At 35.5% G+C, this 13464-nt stretch overlaps 1 protein-coding gene across 13 annotated transcripts in view; it reads right to left on the bottom strand.

Moving 5' to 3' along the window:
- The window catches only part of Ih (I[[h]] channel), a 248749-nt gene that overhangs the window by 37420 nt on the left and 197865 nt on the right, over nucleotides 1–13464 (bottom strand). For 10 of the 13 annotated variants that reach the window (XM_064037956.1, XM_064037959.1, XM_064037958.1 and 7 more), the window contains one exon: nucleotides 8834–9110. In XM_064037956.1, coding sequence (XP_063894026.1) covers nucleotides 8834–9110 — 277 coding nt within the window. Of the gene's footprint in view, nucleotides 1–8833; nucleotides 9111–11810; nucleotides 12063–13464 lie in introns of all 13 variants that reach the window. The other 3 variants (XM_049845187.2, XM_049845186.2, XM_049845188.2) reach the window with 1 other exon arrangement.

The following is a 13464-nucleotide window of genomic DNA, read 5'->3' on the forward strand; positions in this document are numbered from 1 at the left end:
TAATAGTTGAATAGCAATCACAAGCCGCGGCTGTCTGCGTTTAACGTGGAGGAAACTTCCAGTAAAATGTCATGTTTATATGCAAGCGCAAATAATTACGGGTTTATGGCTGAATATAATATTTATTATTGATTTTTTAATGTTAAGAAGACGTCATTGGAGGTTGCATGATGTTGGTATTCTTTATAATGTGGCAACTTGGAGAGTACAGAGTGTTTCAGTGTAATAATTGTATGGAGCCTAAATCAAGCATTTCAAATAGCACCTAATATCGGTAATACTAAAGTACCTGAACCAGCATTTCCCAAGTAATTAGATGCCTTATGCCTAAACAAAGATACATTACTGGAGTACATCTCAAGTGTATCTGTGAGCTTAATATGCACATATCACTTAGCTATGCAACTGAGACAGGGGATTTCGTGTCATCCTAAGTAGATAGATCGTCATAGCTCTCATGCATAGGTAGGTATACTAATTCAGGTCAGTAATAAATGTATTGACAACTAGGTTAAATATTTTCTGTACAAATGGTTTTATTGTGATTGATTTTCTTGAACTAAAAATACTTTCTTAAACAAGTAATGTTGCTGATTTATAACTTCATAAATAATACACGAACGGGTTCATGTTCCTACTCACAAGGTACGTGACCCCACTATAAGGAAGCAATCAATAAGGTTTCTCATAAACCACGATAACATTTAATGGTCTCCCGTGATTTACTTCCACCTGAGATAAGTGTCCTACATACTCCATGATTTGTAGAAATTGCAGACCTTTCGCAATACGATCTTGAACAATGACCATACAATCAATTTGATTGGGACTGATCAACTCACCGCAGTGAATGATTTCTTTCAGTTTGTTCAACGAACGTTTGACTAATTCTCTAACAACTAACCTATCAAACTTGGATAGATTTATCTATATATTCCTTTAATTCAGAAGAATAAGAAACGTCCCACACACACCCTTTCTTCAATCAGTCTTACAGACATGAACAAGGTTTCATAATCGCTCAAGCGTGATAATTTGGAATATTTCCCTGCTACGTAATACAACATGGACTACAAACTTCATGCCTTAATATTTTAAGCCCCTATACAATGAGAACAAACACATAATGTACAGTACATATGTACGAGTATTCTTTTAGTTTCTAGAGAAAATATAGCTGTAACGTCGACTCACGGAGCTTTGTTCAACCACTCGAGTCTCATTGTCCGCGCTTCTCATACGGGTTATGTTTATAAAACATTACTAGCGATACGGTCGTTGTAGGAAACAATATCGATAAGCAATTTCTTCATTTCCTAGTAGCGCCATTTGTTATTGCATTTGCCCTTGATTTGAGCGTTGTGGCAACCCGATAATGTGTTTTATAAGGTACTTAGTAAAGGGATGCTTGGTAACAAAATAGGTACATAAGGACAATGAACGTATGAAGACAACTGATGTAATACCAACAGATACCACAAAGCGGCCGTTCCTACTTTTTGTGTGCAACATTAAAAACTTTTGTACGTACAACAACCTACGCCATTTCCCCAGAGAACCAAATGACGAGCATTATTACGAAATTCATAAAGTTATGTTTGTATACACACTAGTGTTTTTTCATCTAATTTAGTTACGTGTATTCGTACAGCAATAAAATAACGAACGTAGGATCCCTCGTTGCTAGCAATATTTTTGTCGGAAACAGACATGAATTTCAGTTTTTATACGTATCGGCCGTGTTTTCGGACTCGTTAAACAATCTGATGAAAAATCAATATATATTTACTTTGCTTTGCCTGAATGGTGGTGGATTATACGAGAAGTACTTTTTGCTGAGTAACTTTACTCGGCTCGTTTGCCGACACGAAATTATACTCTAAATAAATTGTGTGAGTGTTTATAATTGATTTATTGCTGTTATTTATCTTGTGGATATATTTCTGTCTGCATGGTATTACTTTTTAGAAATATTTTCTTAAGTAAATCTAATGGTAGCTACACACTTCACTATCCGCAAGTATACCTGAATTATGTTCGTGTTTTACGACCCATTTGCTCAAAAAATTACTGCGAACTACTTTCCAATCTACATTATTATTAAGTGCATTACAGACCTAATCCATCATTATGTGTATAAAAGCTTTGCAAATGCGTAGTGGCCATAAAATAATGGTAATTGGATCGGGCTACACTTAGGAGCAGTCTGTCAGTTCAGTATAAAAATAAAAAATGTGAATTAATTTAAATGAAAAAAAAGAATTAAGGTGGACTGTAGATATGAAAATATTCAGTGTCGACAACCATAAAACAAAAATTGATTCGAAATCTACCAACATCCTAAAAATACGATGCACACAACTAAAAATACTTTTAAATCATTATATTTAGTGACCATTGCTCTAAATACTAGTTATTATTGGCCTCAGACATGAAGGAAGATGTCTCAAGCAATCATGTACAAATAGCACCTTGAGGTGGGACCCAAGTGCTATTGTGCGACTCAGACACAGCCGGATCCGACCAGGTGTCATCCAATTTGTGTCTGACCGATCCCTGACAGTTGACGGCCGATTTCTTGGAATAACGTAATAGGAACCTACTGGTTGTCTATGGGCCGTAAGAAATAATGAATGGGGAATAAAATTGATATAGATGATGAATGGGAATGTTTTTGTAGGAGTGTAAAATATTATTGGTGGATCAAAATGATTTATTTTGAATAAATTTTGATTTTGTGAGCAAAATATTTTATGCCTATTAATTATTGTTTATTCCTATATCCTCTTTGATCAATTGTAATGTCTTTATACCGTTAATATACCCACATAATAAATTTACATAAGTAGGTAAGTTAAGGATACATAAGCAATGCAAGCCTCTTACTATTATTCCATCTACTTCCATTTACGAGGAACGTTTACAAACCTAAGTCAATGACCTTTAAACCTTTCAAAGAGAAGTTCGAGGGTGCAGGAACAAAGCTACACCGTTTTGCAATTTTTCTTCAACTTGCTGAAGAGTTCTTGTGTTAAGCTTCACACATCTTAAAGTTCGGGTTATATTTTAACTTAAGTACCTAAGTACAGGCGTGGGAGTTTCTATTCAGCGGCTCCGAGATAGGTACCCAATAAATTCTTGGGAACAAGTTTCAGTAAGTAGCTAGCACTGCTTTGCATTCTTGGCGACCTTAGGGGAACAAATTATTTTAGTGTTACACTAGAGTCTGCTCTCGGTATTACATTTACATAGACAGCTATATGGCTAAGCTTTGGCTAAGTTATGAATTATCAAATAAATAATAAGCTTCATGTCCTGTAAATAGTTTCATATCTTGCAAATTGGCAAGATGGTTCACATTCCTTTGAAAATCACCCAACACAATTTGTAAGGCGGATACAACTAGATCGCTTACACATGCCTACAATTTAACTAAGAACCCTTGACATTGGCTCCGAGATTTGCCCATCCTAACCGGTTGTATCTCGTTTCAACGAGATCGTTTCCGCGAGCACACCGGCTAACGTGGCCAGCGTAGACAGTAGACATTCGTTCCCATGCATGGAGAAACAAATGACTAGCGGAGGTGCAATAACGGAAAATCATCTGAGAAATTAGCGCGCCAAAATGCAGGTGTGCAGGGGACAAAGTTCGCCTTCTTTGGACCCGATTTTTTTATAATACCAAACAAAGTTCACAGTTGTCTCAAAGAACCCGAAAGCCTCGTTAGTTCACTCGTAACTGATCGTTTTGGTCATGCCCGCCGTAGGTATTTGACCTAGAGCCTGACCTATTTGCATTATGGCATCTCCTCTCATCTTTCCTTACTCCGTGTCCTCATGCATTGTCCGGTCATTATGCGAAGCGCACGCGGCCATTGTTCAGCAATAGCTTTTGATGAACATCGTTACTTTGTTGATTTTATTAATGGCACTGTACTGATTGTACTCGGGTAGTCTTTGTCATTTTATTTGTATTGGATTGGAGTTGTTTGACGACTTTTTTCTGTGGTTTGGTTAATCTGCGAAAGTAGTTTCCTTTCTTAAACTATTCCCTATTTTATGTATCCAATAACAATCTATTTAAGTATTCTTTTTAGGATGTTTTAAAATCAACATCTGTTACTGTTTTATAATGGAGACATTTGGTCTCGTACTGGTCTTTGTTTTGACTACCCTCGCAGACATTGATGACCACACGCAGAGCGGATCTTTCGACAGGAAACATGACTGTGTTGGTAATACAATAGTCTGTGACTGCACTGTGTTATCTTTGACAGTGATGTAGAATTATTATTACATTTTTTTTTTTTATATGGCTAAGTTTAGTAATTCAAGCAAGTTGTGATAATCTGTTGAAAGTTGCGTCTCGTTTCGTTGGCAGTTTTTGAGTGGCAATTTATTGACCTTTGGACGACACCGACACATACGACATATACGCTAGTAGGTAGGTACACATTTGGTATCATTGAACTGAAACCCATGGATAATCGCGAATCGACATATGACCGGTGTCAAGGCTAGCACATAAACAATATTTTGTTTTTCGAATATAATCACACCTTTTTGGATACAGTTTTGAGACATCAAAAACGTGTAGTACGGAAAATCTAAGTGAACTAAAGAAAAATAAACTTTAACACTGAAAGACGCCGATCTGCGTCTATATGAATTCAATATCGAGTATCGAATCGCGTCAGATTGACGGTAGATATCTAATCGAGACAGCTTGAACGGATGCTGTCTGCTATCGGACGGACTTCACCGTCCGATAAACGACTAACGCTGGATTTCACTTCATAGAAACAAGCTACTTATACTTAGGTACCTATAGATTTTTCTAGAAAGCTAATAATGCATGCTAGTGATACCTTTCACTCAAGTGACACAATCTAAAATTTAAATTAGCTTTTGACAGCTGTCACTGCAAAAAAGGCGGCAATTTTTTATCTGTGATTTGTCACAGAGTATTAAATGTTATTGGTCTAATAAATAGTGGAACAGAAATGATTGCTAATTGCATGAATGACTAATGTTTATCACGTGGCGTCGATAGTGATACATATTTATAGCTACATCAACATTGTTTTGAATTTTTAATCTAGTTCGAGTGTGTTGCACTGTATGATAACCTCCGATAAATAAATTCTTTCTTTATAAATAGACGGGACTTTTTATTTAAAAGGTAATCTTATAATAGTGGAACGTAACGTTAAAGTTATTAAAGTGTAAACGAGATCAGGAGCATATTTGTTTTTCCTCCCGTTTAAAGAAAACGGTCACCGTTTAAAAGCCTCGTAGTTTTCTTTTAAAACAAAAGATTAAGCTGCTATTAAAATCACAAAGAAAATCAACCATTATTCTGAAACAATTTAAGCTTTACTTTAGTTATTTTAGTAGTTATAACCATCCAAATAATCATCAATTAATTAGTATTTTTCTCCTTATTTAGTTGAATTCATATTCAAGTCTTGCGATTTTTAAAAACACAAGAAAACGTGTAAAACAGTCGTCAAACAAATATAGTCAGTCGCCGTCTCAAGACGGATTTAATTCTATTTGCTGGAAGCTCGTTAACGGATTTAATTGCGAAGTTTCTCTAGCATAGTTAACAAGCTTTTCTCCTTTATAGAAATTCGCTAGGCGGCCTAATTACTAGTGCGAATTAGGCCCATAATGGCTTTTGTGGTTGTAACTTTTTCAAGTTGCAGTGTTTGTTTTATGGTTAATTTATTATTTATGGTGTGAATTGTGAATGTAATTGATATTGTGGGAAGCCTTGGTTTATTCTAACCCTTATATTTTATTGTTTGGTTGTTATGTATTGCAAGAACTTTTCTTAATTTTCTTTTTTTTTTTTGTAGTCCAGTGTGGATTGCACATATATTTTTTGGCAAAAAATGGTTCTAATCTACATGTTTCAATGTTTTTAATGAACTCACATAGGAAAACTGCACAGTGCATTATTATTTAAGTGGTTTGTAGTCGCATTTTATCGAGTCGTAGGATCTGTACGTGGATTCCAGCACTGTAATGAAAAATTGATAGAAATCTATTGGATATACCCGATGCTGCAGTTCAGGAAAACTAATTTTACGTGACTTATTTTTTTGCATTGGGTATTTCCAATTATAGTGTCACGAGTCTTTATATTTTTCTCACGTGTATAAAAATATGTTACTTATCTCAAATCTTTATAATAAAAGCTAATATGTAGCCTACTAAATTCCTACATAAATGGGCTAATCACAGTGTAATTTTTCAAATCGCAACTGTAGTTAGATAATTTTTAGAGAAACTGGAAGGATACCTATAGAATCTGTCCAATGGGTCAATAGGATGTGACTGTTTTGGACAGTTAGCTCAATTTCATCTGCTTTAAAAGTATTCTAACTATTTTATTTCGCACTAACATCCGTTGTAAATGTCATCCACAAAACAGATGCGAATGATTCACTAAACAGCTAGTTGCTTTGGAAATATTAGGTGCGTTTAGAATAACGGATTGCTGAAGCATACGCTCAAGGTCAACAGGCGGGTGCGCGCAAAAACCTATGTTTTTATTAACTTCCTATTTCGTACGGATGTTTTGATATGATGCCTTTTCTGATTGAGATGCGGTTTTTCTTTCGTTTAGTGGCTAGACAGTTATTATATTTAGTTTTTTTTGCGGCGTTGCTTTTGTTTCAAGAGTTTAAAAAGAAGGAAAAGAAAGTACCTAACTGTGACAGAACAATGTGCTGCTCTCTTGTTGCCTTTTTGACTCTTGTGTCTTGAAAAACGGCATCGTGTACCTATACGAGTGGTGTAAGATTTTGATAAGTTTTATATACTTACTTGTAATAAACCTATATACATATAAATTAAGATAGCAACACCTTTATTACAGGTTTTTCTTTAGCAAAATATAGAAGCGTGGGTTTTATTTACATTTTCCTGCCTACACGAATGTTTATTAGTTTCCTATTTCAGTTTTTGATGGCAAAGTAATTGCTGGAAATTAAAAGTCTATTTTTTACTACGCCGTGTATTCAATGCTAGGTATACCTTATATTAAACGTTAAAGTTAATTTGTTCTTTTCATGTTATAAAATACATCTGGTAGGTAACAGTGGATAGTAGTAATACTTTGGTATTTACAATAGGTACGTTAGAATGATATTTGTATGGGTATCCCTCACCACAGAAATTCTAGGTTGTCATCACCTATCTATAAAATAATCCTATTTACTAAGAACGTGTAACTTATAAAGGTGCGTACAGATTGCGCGTACCAGGGTACGCGCAATCCGTATTATTCAGTAGCAGGTTGAATTCATATTATAGAAGAAATTATGCGGCATTAATTTATTAATTATTTTTGTTTTGTTTATAAATCACATACCTACCTACATACGAAGGATATAATTAAAAAAAAAAACAGATTTCAAAATACACACAAATTCCTCGAATTTGATGCAACTGACCACAAGTACAGTCGCGCACAAAACGCTTGACAATGAGTTAACAGCTCCATATAATTACAAAGTCAACACTTGTGTTGCCGGTTGGCTGAACAAAATGATCATCGGCTGCCTACCTCGGTAACCGCTATGTTTTGTGAACTATTCATAGCGAAATAACATTGGTACCTTTGTGATAGGCTCTAATCATATATGTGAACTGTACAGTGTTAATTTGTGCAAAAATTAGGCTGAAAAATCTTAACTAAAGTTTGGTTGTGTTAATTGTACAAAAATGAACTTGTTACTTAGAAGTCTCATTATGTTTATGTGAAAAGGAGCCTAGAAGATTTTACGGCTAATTAAACGTATGTACGTACTATTAATAAAATATGTTTAGTCTATAAGGTGATCGGTTGCAAATCGGTAATTTTTGAAACTTAACTTTTCAATGGAGATAAATGAAACAGATAAAAGCTTCGTAAATAGTACGTATTAGGTAAAGCCTTATTGAAAATCAAATGCTAGTTTGCATTTATACATAAGATGGTAAAGGATTATCATTATCATAATATAACGTTATAATGATCCTTCCTTGTAGATTCACTTTGGTGCGGCTCTGACCATTAATTATTCAGTGCAATACCACGTCATAAGCTTGCTTCGAAATTTGAAATTTCGACGTCGCTATGATGATTTTCTTAATAGTTCGTATACGTAATTATAGTATTTGGAAAACGTAATTTTTTTAGCAATGCATGTGGAAAAAAAAATAGACGAAAAAGTACCTTATATAAAAATTTGTTTACAAACAAATAAAATGAACTATTCCAAACGTAAAAGTAGAAAACATAATTTCTTTATCACTAAACAAAATTAATACTTCAGAAAAAAAACTTGACATTGAGCGGCACAGACAAACAAAACGCACATGCCTCAGTTTACGTCAAAATTACGATCGGTAGTCAAAGATGGCGGAAAATATCAGACTGTTAAACTTACCAGTCGTAATGTAAACATTAAACGAAGGATTAACTAATAATAGTTAATCGCTTGCTAATATTATATGAAGAGATTTGCGTTGAACGATAGATATTAATTACGCTATTCAAGTTCTATGGCAAAGAGTTTTTAATACCTATAGCAAAACAAAATTATGAACATGGCTGATAACTGTAAGTGTTATATAGATTGGGACCGTTGTTAACGTGTTAATTTATTTTGATAAAAGACGTTGTAAAACTTGTTGATTGATGCATTGGGAATTCCTAATATTCAGATTCACTTAAAGTCCAAAGACCGAGGGCATTTTGAATCTCAAAATCATTTAGACTGTACTCAAAGTCAATGACCTGTAGTAAAACTAAAGCACATGATTCAAAAGAGACTCACCTGAAACTACTGCACGGATGTATGACCCAATGGCCCGCAGCTTTCTGCCGGATGCGCTCCTTCATCAGCGCCTTCTTAGAGCCGAAGAGCTTCATGGCTAGTTTGTTGTCGGTGGGCTGGAAGAGCGCCTGCAGCTGGTTGCGCAGGAAGCCTTGCTTGGCGTCCGTCGCCGGCGGGGCAGGTTCCACGGGCGTGCCGTACAAGGACACATCGTCCAAACCACCGAAGTGGACTTTGCCGGTGCCGCTGCCCTGCTTCAGCGACATATCGGCGTCGCCTGCGAACAAAACGAACACAATCAAACAAAACAAATAACCGACCTTTGAATCGCAAGGTCTTCGAGAGTGGACACATGTATAAAGCATCATTCGCTCATAAATTAAACATCTGGTATTTTCCTTTTTCCCCGAATAATCGTGACGTATTGCAATGCAGAATTTAAGCACATAAATCCCATAAGCCATTTCCTGTAGCAAGAACGTGACAATAATAAACGACGAGGAGTGAGCTCGGTTCCGCCTTCACGGACGTTAACAGATGTTGCTGGAGCGTTTACATGTGCAACCGAATGCATCCAGTGATGATGCACCAGCGGAGGTAAACAGGATGACACACATGAACGATATTTTTTTGTTTATAAATACTTAATGCGATCCGGTCACTTTCGCATTTCATGTTACTCAATACATTTCTTATCGATTCAATACTTATTGATTCACATAACAGGTGCATTCGTCACGATCAATTAAAAATAACAAACGATTACCACATTAGTTCTCTTATTACTTCAAAATAAATATTTGAGTAATTCCAAGCTACGCAAGACTACCACGTGTTCAAGATAAAGTTACCAACTTTATGCTGGCCACGGAATAAGTTGGAAAACACAAATAATAACAAATTCTATTCGAAGTCAATATTTATGGGCGAAAGTCCGAAGCCGGTGAACGTAACGGCAACCCCAAAATGGTGCAATAGTTCAGTATTCACATGTTCGAACAATACGCCAGGGTCAGTGACGTTTGTAGTGCACAATTGTTCCAAAATCAATAGAGCTGTGAGCTCGGCAGGCCCACAGAAGCGACGCCCGAGGCGCGCCAATCAAGCCAATGCAGTGTTATTGTTCTTTTAATGCATTCGCTTCCACAGAATTGCTCCATACAAAACATTTGCAAGGCGACAAAACTTTATTATTTCCCGATTCCCAATAGCTCCAAGAAACACCATCTTGGTGTCGAGAAACAATGAACTGTATACTATCGTAAGTCAATTGATCTGCAAAGAACTGTTACATCTGCTTATAAAAATAACATTGACTTTTTCAAAGGTCGAAACATACCGTCTGGTGGTTATGTCATGTATGTTTTCGCCTGAATTATACATGATATTGTAAGAACAGCTGGCGGGGTCGGTATAAAGGATAGCAATCACAAAAGGTGAAATGATTACGAAATCAGGAATACTAAAACAGAAAGAAAACGCGTAGGAATTTAATTAGCAAAACAGTTGCATTTTAGACATCAAAACAAACACATTCTTGGAAATAGGCGTTAAAAATTGCACGGCTATAGAGCTACTAACAATACGTATTGTATACGAATCTGAGTGAACGTCGATGTATCGCGATTGGGTGCCTTAACGAGCTCCATGCACGAACATCTCGGGTATGTTCATTACAGCTGATAAAACAGACGATTAAACAATGAGCCAATGGCACTTCATTGATTCAAGTGGCGTCAACACTGAAACGGGAGACGACCAATCAAGCCATGCGTGCGACACTGCCCTAATAGCAAAATCGTTTGACTTATCAAATATTTTGTCGTTTCCTTAACAAGCCTAGTCTATGAAACCATCCTGTTCCTCTTCAAATTACCCGATATGAGGTAAACTTCGTTATTCCTCCATCTATGTCTCCGTTTCATAAAACTAGAGGTTAAACAAGCTTATGTCTCGACGTTTTTATTTTCAGATTTCACGACTACTGAGCTCAACCATGAAAGTCGGGAAATAAAAATGTATTTGTATTTGTGACCTGTCTTACAGTAGTAAAATAAAACTTTTAGAAAATATAATGTCTGCATCTTTTATTTATTTGCTACACGTTGACTAGGATGTTCTGCACATACATTGCAATTGCAAAGCATGTTAAATAAATGTATGTTCTGATTACTTCATACCATTTATATTATGTGGAATAAAAACATAATAATGATGATCTTTCTTGACACCTTGAGGTTGAATATAAAACCTCAAAGTGTCCGATTTGTATCTGACTGTATAATAGATGGAAAAGACGGAGCAGATATTGGTATAAATATAAACAATAGTGATTCATTATGGCTGAAACAATAAGCAGCAGAGAGATTTATATCTCCTGGAAATATTACTTGTTACTGTGCCACTTTATTTGTTTGCGAACTCTTGGAGTTTAATTAAATGCAGAGAAGGTTTATACGAGAGGAGATGGATGAACGACGCAGGTGGGCTGGTGCTAACTGATGCACCAAACAATACTATTTCTGCTGGAGCTCAAACAGTTATAAAACAGATGAATTGATTGCTTTTCCTGCAAAATGGATATGTGATTGATTAATTCTTTTATTATAGACTTCATTAGATTAGTTGCATTTGTTGATTAATATTGTTAGCCTTGAAATGAGTTGACGATACAGTTTACTGGCGGTGATGTCACGAGACGTGGACACGTGAGCACTGGGAATTATAAACATTCCACAAACAGCTGAGGAGTTATGAGCCGCTCACCACCATGTTTCCTTAAAATGTGCGCGAGCGCAGTATTTACGAAATACCTACATTGCATATCCGTTGGTTTTATGCATCAATTAAGATCGTTTCAAAATGGTAATCAATGCGTGTCTCAACTTCTAGGTATAATTAGCATCTTAAGGAAAATACTGTATGTTCATGATTAATCAACTTGTGAAATTAGAGACTGTTGTTGTAAAGCACTTACCTTTAGGCATCTTTAGGGTTTTTAGTTTCCAGTAAACGTGACGAATTTGTGGTTAGCGGTTAGTTATAAATATAATCCACGTGGCGCTCCATGCAGTTCTCAAGCACATCACATATCACACACATCGGAGACAGCACAGCTCGTACACACTTGATATTAGTTATATTTACACTATCATCCACTAAGCTTTAATTAACATCCCAATGACTAAGTATAATTGACTAATTTCGTTTTGGCTTTATAATATTTTGGCTGGAATAAAAGTTTATTACAGAAAATGTTAGATGCATTATGTTTGACGTTATCGCATTCGTCATTATTTTATGATCATTGTGTATCATGATTGTTTTACATGAACATTGCAACTGACTGTTCAGTGTCGGTTTGTTCGCGATCAGTTTTTTCATTCAATTGTCTTGTCGGGCTGTAGGTAATAAGTTTTAACGCGGGGCTACAGTTAAGGTGCAATTTGACAACAACAGTAAGTGCAAATTGTATCTGAGAATAGATCTGAAGACGTCCCCAGCAATTACGGGCCAATTGAGACAAAAGGATAATGTTTGGCCGCCTGGTCAAGGTCAGCGCGCTTTATTCATTCAATTGGAAATAAAAATTGACACGCTAGATTTATTTATTGAAATAAATATTTTGTTTGGACCTAAAATTATTTTTATTTCTCCTATGCAATTTAGGCACATCTACGCTCTGTTTTTTGACTTATTATGGGACAAATTATTTCTAATTGTTTGGGCTACCTTAAAATAAAATTTTGTGTGGGTAGGTTTTGTGAGGAAAGAGCAATAAATTTATTTAAATATACCTATATTTTCAGGAAGGTACTGCACCTACGTGAATGACCTCCACAAATCGTACATACCTAATTAAATATTTCTTATTCATCACTTTACAAAATGAATATTGAATAAAACTTTAAGTCAGCTGTTCCTCCGCTATAAATAAAATGATAAATACCTACAAAGGAACATTATTTATTTAGAATTTTCCTATTACTCGATCAGGTCACCGTTAAAATTGTTCGTTCCATAAACTATAGCTGCGTTCGTATTTGCCTCATTTTGCCTAAGTGTTACGCTTGTGGAATAATTACGTCTACCCACAGACTATCATTAGCCTGCTATACTTATAATAAGATACATGTTCAACCGTGTTCTATGTCGACATGATATTGACAAGAGTGATCAATTATAATATCCAGTTATTCGACACTACAGGTTCTCATTATGCAAAAGATTTACCTAGGCAAGTAGTATGTCTAATGAGTTTCTCACCGTAAAAGGTAAATTGCATCTTCCAATTACACGGTTAATTAATTTAACGATTTTAACGAGGTAACAAAGAAATAAATTGGATTCTTAACCATCTCCGTACAATATTGTATGATTATTTGTTTCTGTTACGGAACCATTTGAAGTTACTACTTTCAATGTTGCCACTGTTCAGCTTTCATTATAATACGGCATGCAATAAATAAATTACTCATTAGACCTTGACTCCTGACCTGTAATAGCTAACGTGGTTCGTGCGATTTTTACTTTAAATCATATAAAAAAAACTCAAGTGCTAATATTGTTCATAGTCCAATAATAAAACCTAAAGTCGTTAACTATTGATGTGGGTTTTATTGTTGATCAAC

Source organism: Helicoverpa armigera, chromosome 15 (assembly GCF_030705265.1).
Source record: "Helicoverpa armigera isolate CAAS_96S chromosome 15, ASM3070526v1, whole genome shotgun sequence".
Taxonomy (NCBI): domain Eukaryota; kingdom Metazoa; phylum Arthropoda; class Insecta; order Lepidoptera; family Noctuidae; genus Helicoverpa; species Helicoverpa armigera.